Source organism: Anolis carolinensis, chromosome 6, assembly GCF_035594765.1.
Source record: "Anolis carolinensis isolate JA03-04 chromosome 6, rAnoCar3.1.pri, whole genome shotgun sequence".
Classification (NCBI taxonomy): Eukaryota; Metazoa; Chordata; class Lepidosauria; order Squamata; family Dactyloidae; genus Anolis; species Anolis carolinensis.
In genome coordinates this window covers 9,612,783-9,630,343 of record NC_085846.1, presented here as the reverse complement: position 1 = coordinate 9,630,343, position 17,561 = coordinate 9,612,783, and the positions used below count along the sequence as shown (strand labels likewise).

General features: G+C 42.5%; 2 protein-coding genes, 1 long non-coding RNA gene and 4 other non-coding genes across 7 annotated transcripts in view; 3 read left to right on the top strand and 4 right to left on the bottom strand.

Annotated features, from left to right (window-relative positions):
- Nucleotides 1-4,187, top strand: part of LOC103280659 (uncharacterized) — an 11,849-nt gene extending 7,662 nt beyond the window's left edge. Inside the window, exon 3 of the long non-coding RNA XR_507458.2 lies at nucleotides 3,726-4,187. This is a non-coding gene — a long non-coding RNA (uncharacterized LOC103280659). The remainder of the gene's footprint in view (nucleotides 1-3,725) is intronic.
- Nucleotides 1,379-1,451, bottom strand: trnaf-gaa (transfer RNA phenylalanine (anticodon GAA)). The gene has a single exon. It is a non-coding gene; the product is annotated as a tRNA-Phe (tRNA).
- Nucleotides 4,188-5,023: 836 nt separating the features above from the next.
- Nucleotides 5,024-6,032, bottom strand: LOC100556665 (histone H2A-IV). The gene has a single exon (XM_003227224.4). The coding sequence runs from the start codon at nucleotides 5,944-5,946 to the stop codon at nucleotides 5,557-5,559; it is 390 nt and encodes a 129-aa protein (XP_003227272.1). The 5' UTR covers nucleotides 5,947-6,032; the 3' UTR covers nucleotides 5,024-5,556.
- A 1,627-nt stretch (nucleotides 6,033-7,659) lies between these two features.
- trnad-guc (transfer RNA aspartic acid (anticodon GUC)) lies at nucleotides 7,660-7,731 on the top strand. The gene has a single exon. It is a non-coding gene; the product is annotated as a tRNA-Asp (tRNA).
- A 191-nt stretch (nucleotides 7,732-7,922) lies between these two features.
- Nucleotides 7,923-7,996, top strand: trnan-guu (transfer RNA asparagine (anticodon GUU)). Its single transcript has one exon. It is a non-coding gene; the product is annotated as a tRNA-Asn (tRNA).
- A 1,955-nt stretch (nucleotides 7,997-9,951) lies between these two features.
- trnak-cuu (transfer RNA lysine (anticodon CUU)) lies at nucleotides 9,952-10,024 on the bottom strand. The gene has a single exon. It is a non-coding gene; the product is annotated as a tRNA-Lys (tRNA).
- A 6,029-nt stretch (nucleotides 10,025-16,053) lies between these two features.
- LOC100556861 (histone H2B 1/2/3/4/6) lies at nucleotides 16,054-16,537 on the bottom strand. The gene has a single exon (XM_003227225.4). It carries the CDS (start codon nucleotides 16,466-16,468, stop codon nucleotides 16,088-16,090), a length of 381 nt encoding a protein of 126 aa, XP_003227273.1. The 5' UTR covers nucleotides 16,469-16,537; the 3' UTR covers nucleotides 16,054-16,087.
- Between the last annotated feature and the right edge of the window lie 1,024 nt (nucleotides 16,538-17,561).

The window sequence follows — 17,561 nt, the reverse complement described above, 5'->3', positions numbered from 1 at the left end:
ATAAGATGTCTCAAGGTATGGACGCAGCTGGCACACAAGTTTTAAATGTGCAAAGGCAGTCCTGGTCACCATTAACACCTGAGGCTCCAGGGTTAGCGATGAGTCCAGGATCACCTGCAAGCTGCAAACCTGTGTCTTCAGGGGGAGTGTAACCTCGTCCAGCACAGGTTGCATCCCTATACTCTGATCTGCCTTCCAACTGACCAGGAGCATTTCTGTTTTGTCTGGATTTAATTTCAACCTATTTGTCCTCATCCAGTCCATTACTGTTGACAGACACTGGTTCAGGAACAGAACGACATCCTTGGCATTTGGTGGAAAGGAATAATAGAACTGGGTGTTGTCTGCATAAATGTGACACCAAACTCCAAAACTCCGGACGATCTCTCCCAGCGGTTTCATGTAGATGTTGAATAGCATAATATAGAGCTGTGGCCATGGAAGGGTGCCAAACTCCCTTTATTCTATAGTTTAGATGCAACCTGAATTATGGGTTTGGGGTTGTTTTTGGAAAGGTGTCCTCACAGGAGGTGTGTTAGTGCTTTCCTCTCATGCTGAGAGAATGTGACTTAACCTTGAGAATTTCCATGATCTCCAAACTCTTGATCTAATCTTAAACTGCTACACCATGATGGGATCTGGATAATAGACATGGAAAAGATGTGGATTCGGGTCCTGCAATGGATAAACAGCCCATAAGAACAACAAGGCTGACCCTGCTTTGTGCCCAAGATCAAACAAAATCTAGTGCCTTTAAGATATTTAGGTTTTATAAGAAGAATCTTAAAATACTCTAAAATAATGCTTTATAGTGGCCTACACATTTCCACAAGATGAAGGATCTTGCTTCAAGTGCATTAAATCTTATTATCAGCTGATGATGCCTTTTAAAAATAGAGAATCTTTGGCAAGTCATGCTCTTAGCACTAAGAGGAAACCAGAGACAAGCTTCCCCTGAATAAATCTATGAAAAATAAATGCTCCCAAAAGAAATGCTCCCAATTTGGTAGAGGCCATCCCAATTAATCCTCTGATGTCCCACTTTTTAAGGTGCTTTTAAAATGCCCCAGTTTCTCCCTCCAAGTTTCCCGTTTTGTCCTTAGTTTTACATCAATTCCTGCAAATTGGTATCAGAGTGCAAAGGTATGTTAGACTCAAGCTTTATCTCAATGGCCTTCACTCTCTCCTACCATTAGCTCTGCTTGTACGGTAGAAGGGAAACATGCTGGCGTGAGAACTAAACAAAAAGCAAACAAAGTTATCCATAAATGTTTTTTTTTTAAGTAAGGGAGTCTTGTTTAAAAATCTAATTATGTTAACCAAAAAAAGGAGGGGGGACTGCTAATGTTTCTTTAGCTAAACAAGAAGCTAAAATTTCTGCCGAAACCCGGGATCGAACCAGGGACCTTTAGATCTTCAGTCTAACGCTCTCCCAACTGAGCTATTTCGGCAACTGTGGGGCCCTTGGGCGCCCCTTTACCACATGCAAGAACATGGCGAATTCCAATATAAGAGTGTGCAATTCCATTGTTTTGAGGAATACAGTAAAGCTACATTCTTTACCAAAGCATGCTGGTGCCTCACCAAACTAAAATTCCCAGGATCACATAGCATTGGGACATGGCTATGTTGGAGATAACAACCTTTTCAAGCCTCCTCTATTTAATATTTGCCTGTTTTATAATGTGTCGGTTTATTTCCTGAAGTGTATGTCTTATTTGGTTAGCAGTTACCTTGTCTCTTCGTACTAAAGCGGTAGGCGGGGCTGCGAACCACGCGACTGACTCCATGACAGTTTAGAATGTTTAGTTTTAGAAGGATGACAGAAGTCAGTTGAGGCTTGGGTCTCTTAGAGCGCAGAAGCCAGAGTAGGAAGTGAGAAAACTTAAGACTTGAGTTTCCTTTGAAAGTAGACTGTTAATAAAGAGAGTTGTTCAAAGCAATAAAGTTTTGAAGAGACTGTTAAAGACTACAAGTTAAAGATACAAACTGAAACGTTTTAAAGCTTACCTGACAAGAAATGTACCTGTATATTTAAATACATGAAGTTATGAGTAAAACAAACATGTGACTTTAAAAGAAGTCTACTTGAATCTTTGTCTTCTGAGAGCGTTGAATAGAATCAAGATAGAATCATAGAATAGTAGAGTTGGAAGACACCTCATGGGCCATCCAGTCCAACCCCCTGCCAAGAAGCAGGAAATCGCATTCAAAGCACCCCTGAAAGATGGCCATCCAGCCTCTGCTTAAAAGCCTCCAAAGAAGGAGCCTCCATCACAGTCCGGGGGAGAGAGTTCCACTGCTCTCACAGTGAGGAAGTTCTTCCTAGTGTTCAGGTGGAATCTCCTTTCCTGTAGTTTGAAGACATTGTTCTGTGTCCTAGTCTCCAGGGCAGCAGAAAACAAGCTTTCTCCCTCCTCCCTATGACTTCCCTTCATGTATTTGTACATGGCTATCATGTCTCCTCTCAGCCTTCTCTTCTGCAGGCTAAACATGCCCATCTCTTTAAGCCGCTCCTCATAGGGCTTGTTCTCCAGACCCTTAATCATTTTAGTCGCCCTCCTCTGGACGCTTTCCAGCTTGTCAACATCTCCCTTCAACTGTGGTGCCCAGAATTGGACACAGTATTCCAGGTGTGGTCTGACCAAGGCAGAATAGAGGGGGAGCATGACTTCCCTGAATCTAGACACTATATTCCTATTGATCCCATTGGCTTTTTTAGCAGCCGCATCACATTGTTGGCTCATGTTTAACTTGTTGTCCACGAGGACTCCAAGATCTTTTTCACACGTACTGCTGCTGTTGAGCCAAGCATCGTCCCCCATTCTGCATCTTTGCATTCAATTTTTTCTGCCAAAGTGAAGTATCTTGCATTTGTCCCTGTTGAACTTCATTTTGTTAGTTTCGGCCCATCTCTCTAGTCTGTCAAGATCGTTTTGAATTCTGCCCCTGTCTTCTGGAGTATTGGTTCTCCTTCCCAATTTGGTGTTGTCTGCAAACCTGATGATCATGCCTTCTAACCCTTCATCTAAGTCATTAATAAAGATGTTGAACAGAACCGGGCCCAGGACAGACCCCTGCAGCATTCCACTCGTCACTTCTTTCCAAGATGAAGAAGCACCCTTTGGGTTCGTTTGCTTAGCCAATTACAGATCCACCTAACTGTAGTTTTGCCTAGCCCACATTTGACTAGTTTGTTTGCCAGAAGTTCGTGGGGCACTTTGTCGAAGGCCTTACTGAAATTCAGTTATGCTACATCCACAGCGTTCCCTGTATCGACCCAGCTTGTAACGCTATCAAAAAAAAGAGATATTTATGTTCCCAGTAATCATCCATTACCCAATAAACTCAAGGAACACTCCAAAAAACTCTGCTACGCAATAGGTTGTCATCTGAACAGGTCATAATCCATTATCCAAATAGTTAAAACGCTTAAGATCAAGCAGCATTCATTATATGGCCCAAATTACAAATTAGGCATTTTTTTCCAATTTATAGAGCCACAGAACAAACACACATTTCTGCTCCTTTAAGGTACTTTGAACTTCCAAATTCCAAGCTGAAATCAGAGGGGGGAAGCTGTACATTCAAACCAATAGAAGCCTACAAATTGGGAGAATGTTGGAGATATAGCAACCTTCTCAAACCTCCTCAATTTGATGTTTGTCTGCTTTGTATTATGTCGTTTTATATCCTGAAGTATTTTGCCTTATTTTGATTTGCAGTTACCTTGTCTCTATACTAAAGCAGTGGGAGGCGCTGCAAACCATGTGACTGACTCCGCTAATTAAGGTGATTAACTACAACATTCACACTGGCCTCCAACGGACAAAGAGTTCTTCTCTCACCCTGGACTTTCCACAGATATATATAAACCTTCCTTGCTTAGTTTATCCATACCTCACAACCTCTGAGGATGCCTGCCATAGATGTGGGCAAAACGTCAGAAGAGAATACTTCTGGAACATGGCCATACAGCCCGGAAAACACACAACAACCCTGACTCTGTGATAGTTTAGAATGTTCAGTTTTAAAAAGGATGAACATTAGAAGTCAGTTGAGCCTTGAGTCATCTTGAATGTTGAAGTCTGTTAGAGCGCTGAAGGTAATGTTAGAAGTTAGGAACTGTTGAGACTTGTTTATCTTTTAAAGTAGACTCATATTAAAGATAGCTGCATAAAGCAATATAGTTTATGAAGAGACTGTTTACTTGGTTGTTGATGTATTTGTATGATGTTTTTACTGTTTTTAATTATTTTAATTAGATTGTTTATGTGTTATTGTTTTTAAGTGTTTTAGCTTGTAATCTTTGTTTATGCTGGGCTTGGTCCCCATGTAAGACACCCTGAGTGCCTTCGAGGAGATGGTGATAGGATTTTAAAATAAAGTTATTATAGTAGAATCTCACTTATCCAAGACTCGCTTATCCAATGTTCTGGATTATCCAAGGCATTTTTGTAGTCAATATTTTCAATATATCATTTTGGTGCTAAATTCGTAAATACAGTAAGTACAACATAACATTACTGTGTATTGAACTACTTTTTCTGTCAAATTTCTTGTATAACATGATGTTTTGGTGCTTAATTTGTAAAATCATAACCTAATTTGATGTTTAATAGGCTTTTCCTTAATCCCTCATTATCCAAGATATTCGCTTATCCAAGGTTCTGCCGGCCTGTTTAGCTTGGATAAATGAGACTCTGCTTTATTATTACTGGTGGAGCCACAGTGGCACAATGGGTTAAACAGTTGTGCCAGCTGAATTGCTGACTTAAAGGTTGGCGGGGTTTGAATCTGCAAGATGGGTTGAGCTCCCACCTGTCAGCTCTAGTTTGCGGGGACATGAGAGAAGCCTCCCAGCAACACATCAGGGTGTCCACTGGCCAACATCTCTGTAGACAGCCAATTCTCTCACACGAAAAGTGACTTGCAGTATTTTATCAAGTCACTTCTGGCACGATAAAAAATTATTACAGTTAAGGAATAAGTTTAATATACAAACTCTCTAAACGCTTTGAAGTTTATCCTTCCAACCAAAAAAGAAATATGCCTGTATTGTCAAATATATGAAGTTATAAGTAAACATTATTTCTAAAAAAGTGAGTTCCGACTACCTAAGGCATCTAATAAACTCAAGGAACACTCCCCTGACTCTGCTACCTCTATTGCATTTGCAATCCTAACAGCTTGTGATACATTTGACCCAAACAGAGGAGCTCAAAGCTGTGTACAGTAATTCTAGGAGTTGGTAGATTTACAAGGCCCCTTTGCTTTATCTGCAAAGGCTCCATCAGATTACAACTGCCAGCATTTCTGTAGCAGTGAGCTATGAGCAGCTAAACACAGAGAACGAAATCCAACCTAAACTTTGATCAGTGATGAAATAAGACTTGAAGGGCTCCACATTTTCTTTGAAAGGAATTTCAGAACATTTTATGAGTCACTAGTTAACTAAAATGCCATCCAGCTCTTTTCCTGAGGCTGTGGGTGGCTCTTAAAAGAGCCTTTGGGTTCTTAAAACAATTCCTCCGAAGTTCCAGGAGAGAGAGGAAATTACTTGGCCTTGGCCTTGTGGCTCTCGGTCTTCTTGGGGAGGAGCACGGCCTGGATGTTGGGCAGGACGCCTCCCTGGGCGATGGTGACTCTGCCCAGCAGCTTGTTCAGCTCCTCGTCGTTGCGGATGGCCAGCTGCAAGTGGCGCGGGATGATGCGGGTCTTCTTGTTGTCCCGGGCTGCGTTTCCCGCCAACTCCAGGATCTCAGCGGTCAGGTACTCCAGCACCGCCGCCAGGTAGACAGGCGCCCCGGCCCCGACCCGCTCGGCGTAGTTGCCCTTCCGGAGGAGACGGTGGACGCGGCCCACGGGGAACTGGAGCCCGGCTCTGGAAGATCGGGTCTTTGCCTTGGCTCTCGCTTTGCCTCCCTGCTTGCCACGTCCAGACATGTTCTTTGCAATTAGATTACACCACCAACACGATGAAAGACTGAAAAGAAATGTTTCAGAGAGAACGACTCCCAGACCTTTTATTTCCTCCGTGGGATCCAAATCCGCAGTTTCTATTGGCTAGCGACACAAAACGCACCACGGCGTCCAATCAGAGCGAGGCTCCTGATTATGTCCAATGGAAAGGCTGGAGGTTAACGCCCAGCATTTGTGACGACAGGCAGAGCTTTGTGATAACCTAGGAGGCGTGCTAAGACAGCAAAGAGAGCCAATGGGAAACGAGAGTTTGGAGAGCTTATTTGCATAATAGGCGCGCCGGATGAGTCCTCATCATTTGTTCTCTCCCATTCTTTTGAATAGAAGTACTGTATAGTAAAATGCCTACGAAATTGGCGCCTGTGCTCAATAATGAGGTCAAAGAAGACCTCATTGCTGTGAGTTTTTCGGGCTGTATAACCATGTTCCAGAAGCATTCTCTCCTGACGTTTCACCCACATCTATGGCAGGCACCCTCAGAGGTTGCGAGGTCTGTTGGAAACAAGGCAAATAGAGTTTATAGATCTGTGGAATAATGTCCAGGGTGGGAGAAAGAGCTCTTGTCTGTTGGAAGCAAGTGTGAATGTTGCAATTAATCAGCTTGATTTGCATCGAATAGCCTTTCAGCTTCATCGCCTGGCTGCTTCCTGCCTGGGGGAATACTTTGTTGGAAGATGTTAGCTGGCCCTAATTGTTTTATGTCTGGAGCTAACACCTCCCAACAAAAGGATTCCTCTCCAGACAGGAATTAGCCAGGCCTTGAAGCTGGAAGGCATTTTAATGCTGATCAAGGTGATTAATTGCAACACCCACACTTGCCTCAGCAGTGTGAATGTTCTTTCTCCCACCCTGGACATTCCACAGATATATAAACCCCACTTGCCTCGTTGCCAACAGGCCTCACAACTTCTGAGGATGCCTGCCATAGATGTGGGCAAAACGTCAGGAGAGAATGCTTCTGGAATATGGCCATACAGCCTGGAAAACTCACAGCAACACAAAATCTCAGTTGCGGATGAAATGTAAACATAAAAGCTCATGGTCTAGACTGGATATTTTCAAGCAAAGGAAATAATAATTATTGCTTGTAACTTGCTTCTTTCCCAGTCTTGGGACACAAAGTTATAAAACGTAAAACCCTACAAATTGCATTATTGAAATACATTACATGTTTACATTATTAATACAAAAAGATGTTAAAATAACCCCTAACCTTATCATATCTCATATTTGGAAATGAGGTGTTGTATCTCAGTTGCAGCCACTGAACTCGAAGTTCAAAAAGTCTTGGAGATGCATTTCATTACCAGATGAAAACATGTGTTTGCCCTCATTGTTGAGTATTTACCACATGGTAAATTTGTTTTAAGTGGAGTAGTATAGCCCTAAAACATTATTTCCCAAATTTTGGTCTTTCAGGTGTTTTGCATTTCAGCTCATAGAATCCGTGATCATTGGCCAAGGCATTTAAAATTTCTGCGATTTGAAATCCAATACACCTAAATGAGCACATTGAGAATCACTGTAAAGTAACAGGGTTAAGAACAATTGGGTCCCTTGCTTGGAAATTTAAAATTCGCGCGCTCAAACAGGATTGGTTAGATTTCGCACTGACGTCACTTAATTATCAGATCTGAGTATTCAAAACAATTGGATTTCAAAACCTGACAAGCGAGTTCCTCGTTAGTATAGTGGTAAGTATCCCCGCCTGTCACGCGGGAGACCGGGGTTCGATTCCCCGACGGGGAGAAGCTTCGTTTTTTTCCCCCTCCCACCTCAACTGGTGTCAAATTGCATTGCAGATACAGCTTCGGAGGCTTCCATGTTCTAGCAATGATCTGTCTGTTTACTGTTAGCATTATCATTTTGGAAGACGTTTATTCATTCAAGAAAACATTCTAGAATTGGTTTTTATAATATTGATGAAAGAAGCCATCAGGGTCTCTGTGGCGCAATCGGTTAGCGCGTTCGGCTGTTAACCGAAAGGTTGGTGGTTCGAGCCCACCCAGGGACGAAAGGTTGTCGCTTTTTCTGTAATACCCCAATATTAACATTTCAAAACAAAAGGAGAAGCCCACATGATTTCAAGACGTTGCCATAGCCAACAACGATCATTCCAATTTTTTGAACCCTTCCTCGTTTACAAAGGAAAGCAAATGAGGCCCAAACCCATGTGGTGCATCTATTGAACAAGATCAGGGACTGCTTTTATTGTATTTTTGTGACTGCAAAAACAGCAAAAAGGATTCTTGATAATCTTCAATAACAATAATATTTTATGGCATTACGTTTTCTGCATCTGGCTTTTCCCCCACTAGATTCCTTTTTTATATACTGCAGACATACCCCAAATTTCAAAGAAGTGAACTTTTGTTGTTTTCAACCTATGACAATAGGTTGAAAACCCCAAGGTGAACCCACCATGGTTCACAGAAAATTGCTTCAGAAAAAAATGTCATTGCCTTGAGAAAATGTTCATTAATAAAATATATATAAACAAGTAAGTATACATATTTTTGGAGGTCCATGAAATATGTTTGCAGAGGCAAAACTCGCCAAACTCGACAAATAAGTCTTCTCTTAACATGAAATTAAAACCAGTAATACTTGGAACTTGTTGACAAGGGTTGGAATCAGGTGACATTGCACTACATTGCTCTCTAAGATCTTATGATTATTATATTTATTACTAGCTTGCATACCTGGCATTGCCGAAAAAGTTATATTTTATTTTACAAAATGCATAAAGTTGTGGGTGAACTATAACTCACATCATGCCAGGTTAACCCCCTAAAACTTCATCAATGGTTAAAGTGTGTCATGTTGGGCAAGTTTGCTGTCTAAATGCATCATTGGTGGAGTCTGTGTGGTTTCTGGACTGCAGGATGAACTACAGCTCCCACCATGGTGGGTCAATCCTCCTAAAATCCCTCCAGTAGGTGCAGTTGGTTATCAGGGTTCTGTGTTCCAAGTTTTGGTCCAGATCTGTCATTGGTGGTGGTCACAGTGTCTCTGGATGTAGGTGAACTACAACTCATAGAAATGAAGATCAGCTCCCCCAAACCCCTCCAGTATATTCAGTTGGTCATGGTGGTTCTGTATGCCAAGTTTGATCCAGGTCCATTGTTGGTGGTGCCACAGAAAATAATAGGAAAGGGTTAAGGGAGAGGTAGTGGGCGGGGTCTTGCAAATTCCACATCAATGGAGAGAGTAAGGAACACTAGGATGTCCATAGAGGAGGAAAAACAGAAAATCTAGGATGAAATTGTCCCCGAATGAAAGCCTTCACTTGGGTGTTGGGCAGGATGGTGTTTGTGGAAATCATTGGCAGGGCTCTTGGACATGTTCATGGTGCTCACTATAACCTGCAATGTCATTGGAAGGAGGGCCATTGGTGTCTCCTGAATAGTGGAAACTATAGTTATTTGTGGAGCCCTGTTCAGGGGGAAAAGGAAAGGGCCTGAGGCTGTTAGGAATTGTGGGAGTTGAAGTCCAAAACACCTGGAGGGCCCAAGTTTGCCCATACCTGATCTACACTGCAGAATTAATGTAGCTTGACCCCACTTTAGCTGCTAAGGTTCAATGCTATGATATCCTGGGAGCTGAAGTCTTACAGGGTCTTTTGCTTTCTCTGCCCAAGTGCTGGTGCCACACCAAACTACAACTCCCAGGATCCCATAACTGTTAAAATGGTCTCGAATTCTATTTATTCTACAGCATAGTTGCACTCTTAAATTACAAAAAAATTAGGCTACCCAGATTGCTTTCTTTGATTGTTTCCAAGGGGGGCTACATTGAAGGTCCCTTTGACCATGATCACAGTTACTAATAACCCCCTTTTTTGAAGAGAAGGCGAGTGGAAGGAAGGCAATATTTCTCTATGCTTCATGTTCCCCATCCCACGCCAGAAAAACAGTGCTACAGTCTGACCCAATTATTGCGAAATTAAAATTGGAAGCAAAACATAACCGCCCAACGTGGGGCTCGAACCCACGACCCTGAGATTAAGAGTCTCATGCTCTACCGACTGAGCTAGCCGGGCTTGCGTCGCTCCTCTCATTCAAAGCAAATAAGGCTTACCGTCCACTGGCCAGTTCAAGCGTTATAAACAAATGCCGAAGATTGCTTATATATTTCCAGTCTTCGAAAGCCTCGCGAAAAACTCCAAAAATCTTTCCTTAGCTTTCTGTTAGAACCAGGAAATAAGGTTCCTATCTTTCCAGGTTCTAACGGCCGATCTTTTCAGTTGAAAATAAAACGAAAAGGAGGAAGAGAAACAGTGAATAGTCGGACCAGAGGGAAAACGACGGTACGCAAGTCTCCTTATCCTTCAAACAAGTATCTTAAAGCAACAGGATAAAAGAGTTTTAAAAATGATTCTAATCTATTTTATTATATTTAAATTGTACTGGTTTAAGGTTGGATTCCAGTCTTGGTAAAAAAAAGCGGGGTATAAACAAATCAGTATTATTAATAATAATAATAATTCCCTGAAAATTTATTTATTACATTTATATCCCGCCCTTCTCACCCGAGAGGGGACTCAGGGCGGCTTACAATAAACACACACATAAAAATTATACAATCTATATATATAAAAGAGTGATGGCATCACGGCAATTCACAAAACAACAAAAGTACAGGCCCCCCAACCTCAAAATTTGACAACACAATCCATCATCCACGCCTCAAGGTTGATACAACAAAAAGAAAAGAAAAATAAAGTCCTAATTAGAGGGAGAGCAATATTTTTTTTATCCAATTGCTGCCAGTTTAGAGGGCTAATCTCTGCCCACTTGGTTGCCTAGCAACCAGCCAAGGGACAGCCAGGTTTCAGTTAGGGGACAGGCTGATTTAGGCCTCACTGAGTCTTCTTCCACAGATTATCTAATTTGCACTGGATTATATGGCAGTGTAGACTCAAGGCCCTTCTACACAGCTATATAACCCATTTATAATCTTATATTATCTGCTTTGCACTGGATTATCTTGACTCCGCACTACCATAGAATCCACTTCAGTGTGCATTTTATACAGCTGTGAAGAAGTGATGTCCGTCACCCCAGCTTTCAAATTGATTTGAAAACGCCGCAGAAAGTTCCATAGATTGCTCACCAAAGGAACGGAACGGGACCGCAGCAGACTATTATTAAAAGACTTTTTTCTCTTCATTTTCCCCTTCCCTGAACTATGTAACAAATCCCCCCAATAAAAGTAGCATTTATTTTAACAATAACACTCTCTATCTGGTTATTTTGTATCTCCCTCTGACTCCTTCCTTTGCATGCATTTTCTCTCCCTCCCGTCCCTTTAAACTCCGGTTGAGGTTTCTCTGCCATAGATTAACATGGCGGTCGATATAAATTGGCTCATATCTCTATCAAAATTACCCCTAGAACGCTCCTCTTTTAGTCCTAACCCTTTCTAAGGCTCCTGACTCGAAGACAACCAGCAGACCCGGAATCGGTCCAGTTTTCGGCACCTCAACAGCTGACTGTCAAACAGGACGGACGGCTCCTTTCAAGCCAAGCTGCTGCTTTATCCCGGGTTTTCCTCTCCCCGCGACCCGCGGAAAGGGTTTAAGAGATCCCTAGCCCCTTTCTGTGTACTGGGGATGGGGGAATCGCTCTCTCGCGGGGGAGACCTAGTTCTCCAAGGACCCTCTTCCTCTACAGCTGCCAAGGGGTGCCCGGATGGGTGCCCTCCACGTTTCATTCATACTTCATGATTTTATGAAAGAGAAGAACATTCTTCCCCAGACCTACCCCTGGACTTATGAAATCCTATACTTCCAAAGACTGCCACCCACATGTGCCTCCTCCCTATGCCACCTCTACGAATTCCTCCCATCACAGATGAACTCTTTTCCCTCATGTATTTGTGAATTTCCATATTCTATGTATTTGGACCCTCTCCTAACTCACTGTTGTATGAATTTCTAATCGCTGGGCTAACTTCATGGATTGTGAAAGTATGCTGCTAGAACTCCACTCTTATGAATCTCCATATTGGGTTCCCCAGATGTTGTAAACTTCGTTTTTATCAAATGTTTTCTATTGTTTATATCACTCATGATTCCCCTTTATGCAATGTCACCCACCTTTATGGATTCTCCTTTATCTACCTATCTGCCTATATGTATTTATACTCTTTGGGATCCCCGGAAAATATGTGTTTTTCCCTGCTGGGTTTATGTTTCAACTTTATTTTTAATTTTCATTCCATCCCATATAATTGTCAAATCGTGAAATCAAATGGGAAATATTATGACCCCAACATGAACTCTAGCCCTATGACCCAGACCTCCCTTCCCAAAAACAAAAGGATAATCTGCCACAGTTTAATCCAATCTCATTCCGATCGCATGGACAATATAGGGCGAGCCACCAAATTCCTAAAGGTGACTCACCCCCAGGGCAAACCTTGTCATATCCCAGGCCAGGACGCCGCTGGAAGGCACCCTGTGGGGCTGTCAATGACGGCCCATCAACAACCATCACCACTTCCCGTCTGATGCCCCAAAAGACATATCTAAAATCTGTGAGCGTGACAGGACCCCGGACATCCTTGATGGGTGTCATAAATTCCTTTAGAAATTGGCTGGGCCAGAATTAATCCGATGTTTCCTGTCCGGTCACCTCATTGTTTCAATAGCTCCCGCCTCCTCCTCTCTGATTGGCCCGAGAGAGGACAAAAAACGGCTCCCCATTGGGCCAGCAGAGCAAGGCGGGAAACGAAAGCCCGCCTCGTTCCAACTCTCAGCCTATCCGCGATCAGATGGGCAGGGAAGCGGGGCGGGAAATTCAAAGGGCTGTCAGACCGAAACATTGTATAAATATGACTTTATTTGAAACATATGTTACGCTAGTAGATTGAATGATCACTATTAGCGTCCTTTTCAGCTGAATTGCTCAATAAAAACTCCTTGGCGGATTTTCCTTCAACTTGGCGGACCTTCTTCATTTCAGGCTTCAGGTTGTATTGCGGCTTATATTCCTCTTTTGGCTTCGCCAAGGTCCGTTCCCTCAGGACCGGATCGGCTTCCTTCTAAAGGGGCCCAATCCCCCAAACGCGGTCGATAACAGAAGGAGCCTCATATAATCCAGTTCTGAGCAGATAATATAAGATTAGAAATATACAGTAGAGTCTCACTTATCCAACGTAAACAGGCCGGCAGGATAAGTGAATATGTTGGATAATAAGAAGGGATTCAGGAAAAGCCGATTAAACATCAAATTAGGTAATCGTTATACAAATTAAGCACCAAAACATCATATTATACAACAAATTTGACAGAAAAAGTAGTTCCATGCGCAGTAATGCTATGTAGTATTTACAGTAGAGTCTCACTTATCCAGCACTCACTTATCCAACGTTCTGGATTATCCAACACATTTTTGTAGTCAATGCTTTCAATATATCATGATATTTTGGTGCTAAATTCATAAATCCAGTAATTTCTACATAGAATTACTGTGTATTGAACTACTTTTTCTGCCAAATTTGTTGTCTAACATGATGTTTTGGTCCTTAATTTGTGAAATCATAACTTAATTTGATGTTTAATAGGCTTATCCTTAATCCCTCCTTATTATCCAACATATTCGCTTATCCAACATTCTGCCGGCCCGTTTATGTTGGATAAGTGAGACTCTACTGTACTGTATTTACAAATTTACCACTAAAATATCACAATGAATTTAAAACACTGACTACAAAAACATTGATTATGAAAAGGCAGACTGCGTTGGATAATCCAGAACATTGTATAAGCGAATGTTGGATAAGTGAGATTCTTCTTTAATATGAAATAATTACTGGGATAGAATAATGCAGAACAATATAATCTCTAAAACCAGGACAGTAAATAAACAGGGGAATTCCACACAGGAAACAATCAGGGCCAGCTAACACCTCCCAACAAAGTATTCCCATCATCAAAGTCTGGCAAATCCTCTGTTTTCTCAGGGCCACAGACAGCAGAAGCACATAAAATATCGCAAACAACACCACTCTGAAAACAAGGGAATTCCAGACAGGAAACAATCAGGGCCAGCTAACACCTCCCAACAAAAAATTCACTCAGTGAGGAAACAGCCAGGCTTTAAAGCTGCAAGGCCATTACATCCTAATCATTTTTCCTAATTGCAGCATTCATACTTGCCTCCAACAAACAAACAAAAAACCAATCAGAAATATTGTATATTCACAACCTTTAGGAAATAATATCCCCTGATGGCGCAGCGTGTTAAAGCGCTGAGCTGCTGAACTTCTGGACTGAAAGGCCGCAGGTTTGAATTGGGGGAGCGGAGAGAGCCCCCACTGTTAGCTCCAGCTTCTGCCAACCCAGAAGTTCGAAAACATGCAAATGTGAGTGCATCAATAGGTACTGCTCCTGCGGGAAGGTAACGCCGCTCCATGTAGTCATCCCACATGACCTTGGAGGAGTCTACGGACAATGCCGGCTCTTCGGCTTAGAAATGGAGATGAGCCCCAACCTCCAGAGTCAGACACGACTGGACTTAATGTCAGGGGAAAACCTTTACCCTTTCCCTTAACTACCACCAATTCCTCAATACTTTATTTCCCATACCACCAGACTTCGCCACAGCAACGCGTGGCCGGGCACAGCTAGTACACTATAAATCAGATTAAAAATTATTAACTTACATCAACATTCATAAAAAAAATTCTAAAATACAAATGGAAATGTTCAAGTTCAAAAGACTGTGTCTGTCAATTGAGTTCTGGCATACATAATAATAATTGGCGCTATTATTAATTGGCATAATAATAATTGGAAGTCTGAACAGGAGCTTTTTTTATTTTAATATCATAATTCCTCTCTTTGAAAATAGGCAGTCCAAACAGGAGCTTTTATTGGTTGATGTGAGTTTTCTGGCCATGTTCCAGAAGCATTCTCTCCTGACGTTTCACCCACATCTATGGCAGGCATCCTCAGAGGTTGTGAGGTCTATTGGAAATTAGGCAAGTGGGGTTTATATATCTGTGGAATAATGTCCAGGGGTGGGAGAAAGAGCTCTTGTCTGGTTGAGGCAATTGTGAATATTGCTAGTGGCCATCTTGATTAGCATTGGATGGCCTTGCAGATTCAAAGCCTGGCTGCTTCCTGCCTGGAGGAATCCTTTGTTGGGAGGTGTTAATTGGCCCTGATTGTTTCTTGTCTGGAATTCCACTGTCTTCTTTATTTACTGTCCTGATTTTAGCGTTTTTAAATACTCAGCCAGAGAAGTCAGCCATAGCAGAGCACCTGATGAACCAACCTGGACACAGCATATTATTGGAGAACACAGAAATGCTGGATCTTCTAACAACCACCATGTCAGACTATACAGAGATGCCACTGAAATCCACAAGCATGTGGACAATTTCAACAGAAAAGAGGAAACCATGAAAATGAACAAAATCTGGCTACCAGTATTTTTTTAAAGTATAGAATCGGGACAGTGAATAAAGAATAACAATCAGAAAACAAGGAATTCCAGAGAAGAAACAGACAGGGCTAGCTAAGATGCCCCCAAGCAAAAAGCAGCCAGGCTTTGAAGCTGCAAGGCTATTTAATGCTAATCATGGTGGCCAATTGCAACATTTACACTTGCCTCAAGCAGACAAGAGTTCTTTCTCCCACCCTGGACATTATTCCAGATATATAAACCCCACTTACCTAGTTTCCAACAGACCTCAAACTCTCTGGGGATGCCTGCCATAGATGTGGGTGAAACATCAGGAGAGAATGCTTCTGGAACATGGCCATACAGGCCAGAAAACACACAGCAACCCATTAATCATATTTCACCACAGAAATATATGCCTAGATAAGTGTAAATGTCACTTTAGAAATTAAAATTGATCAGATTTGTAACAGCAGTTTATCCTTTCATAGCAACAAGGGACTAATACATGCCAGCTCAGTTTTTTGGGAATCAAGGCCTGCCACAGGCTATCGGTTACCAGCCTCACAGTATTGATATTAATTTGAAATTAGCTCTTTTGTTGAGAAAGTGGGTGGCTCTTAAAAGAGCCTTTGGGTCTTTTTGTAGATTCTAAAAGGTAGAAGCTAACTCAAACCAAGGGAGTTGTAGTTTTACTTGGAGCTGGTGTACTTGGTGACGGCCTTGGTGCCCTCGGAGACGGCGTGCTTGGCCAGCTCCCCGGGAAGCAGGAGGCGGACGGCGGTCTGGATCTCGCGAGAGGTGATGGTGGAGCGCTTGTTGTAGTGCGCCAGGCGGGAGGCCTCCCCGGCGATGCGCTCGAAGATGTCATTCACGAAGGAGTTCATGATGCTCATGGCCTTGGAGGAGATACCAGTGTCCGGGTGAACCTGCTTCAGCACCTTGTAGACGTAGATGGAGTAGCTCTCCTTCCTGCTCTTCTTGCGCTTCTTGTCCCCCTTCTTCTGGGTCTTGGTGATCGCCTTCTTGGATCCCTTCTTGGGAGCAGGCGCTGATTTCGCTGGTTCAGGCATCTTCGCACTAGTCACAACCTTCGCTTTCTGACTCACAGAAAACACTGCGACTGTTGCTCTGACGCTCGCCGTATTTATAGCCCGCTTATGGAAATGAAGGTTCCGAACGTCCACGTGTTGATTGGCCGCTGCGGCCGTTGCGTCACCACTCTCGGCTCGAGCTATGCAAATCGCTAGGATTCAAACTTTCGAATGCTATTGGTCCTTCGCTCAAAGACAAATCTCCACTCCTATTGGCTAATCTTGCTTCACGAGAACGAGGCTCCTCAAATTAACCTTTGCATTGCCAAGGCAGAAGAGGAGATGGATGAAATGTAATCCTACTTTAAAAAATATTTTAAAAAAAAGAAAAATAAACACTTTGTGTTGTCGAAGGCGTCCATGGCCGGAATCAATGGGTTGCTGTGAGTTTTCCGGACTGTATGACTATGTTCCAGAAGCATTCTCTCCTGACGTTTCGTCCACATCTAAGGGAAGGCATCCTCAGAGGTTGTGAGGTATATTGGAAACTAGGCAAGTGGGGTTTATATATCTGTGGAATAATGTCCAGGGTGAGAGAAATAACTCTTGTCTGCCTGAGGCCATTGTGAACATTACAATTGGCCAGCTTGATTAGCATTGCATAGCTTTGCAGGTTCAAAGCCTGGCTGCTTCCTGCCCGGGAGTAATCCTTTGTTAGGAGGTGTTAGCTGGCCCTGATTGTTTCCTACTTGAAATTCCCGTTTTATGAGTGTTGTACTTTATTGCCTTGATTTTAGAGTTGTTGTTTTTTTTTAAAAAAAAGTACAGGTATCCAGATTTGGTTCATGTTCATTGTTTCCTCCTTTCTGTTGAAATTATCCACATGCTTGTGGATTTCAATGGCTTCTCTGTTTAGTCTGACATGGTGGTTATTAGCATGGACCAGCAGTTCTGTGTCCTCAAATAATATGTTCTGTCTAGGATGGTTCATCAAGTGCTCTCCTATGGCTAACTTCTCTGGTGGAGTTTTTAAAAACTCTAAAATCAGGACAGTAAACAAAGAAGACAGTGGAATTCCAGACAGGAAACAATCAGGGCCAGTTAACACCTCCCCACAAAGGATTCCCCCCCC

What these genes read in the sequence shown, in the direction of transcription:
- LOC100556665 (XM_003227224.4), bottom strand. Translation starts at nt 5,946, where the DNA reads ATGTCTGGACGTGGCAAGCAGGGAGGCAAAGCGAGAGCCAAGGCAAAG.
- LOC100556861 (XM_003227225.4), bottom strand. Translation starts at nt 16,468, where the DNA reads ATGCCTGAACCAGCGAAATCAGCGCCTGCTCCCAAGAAGGGATCCAAG.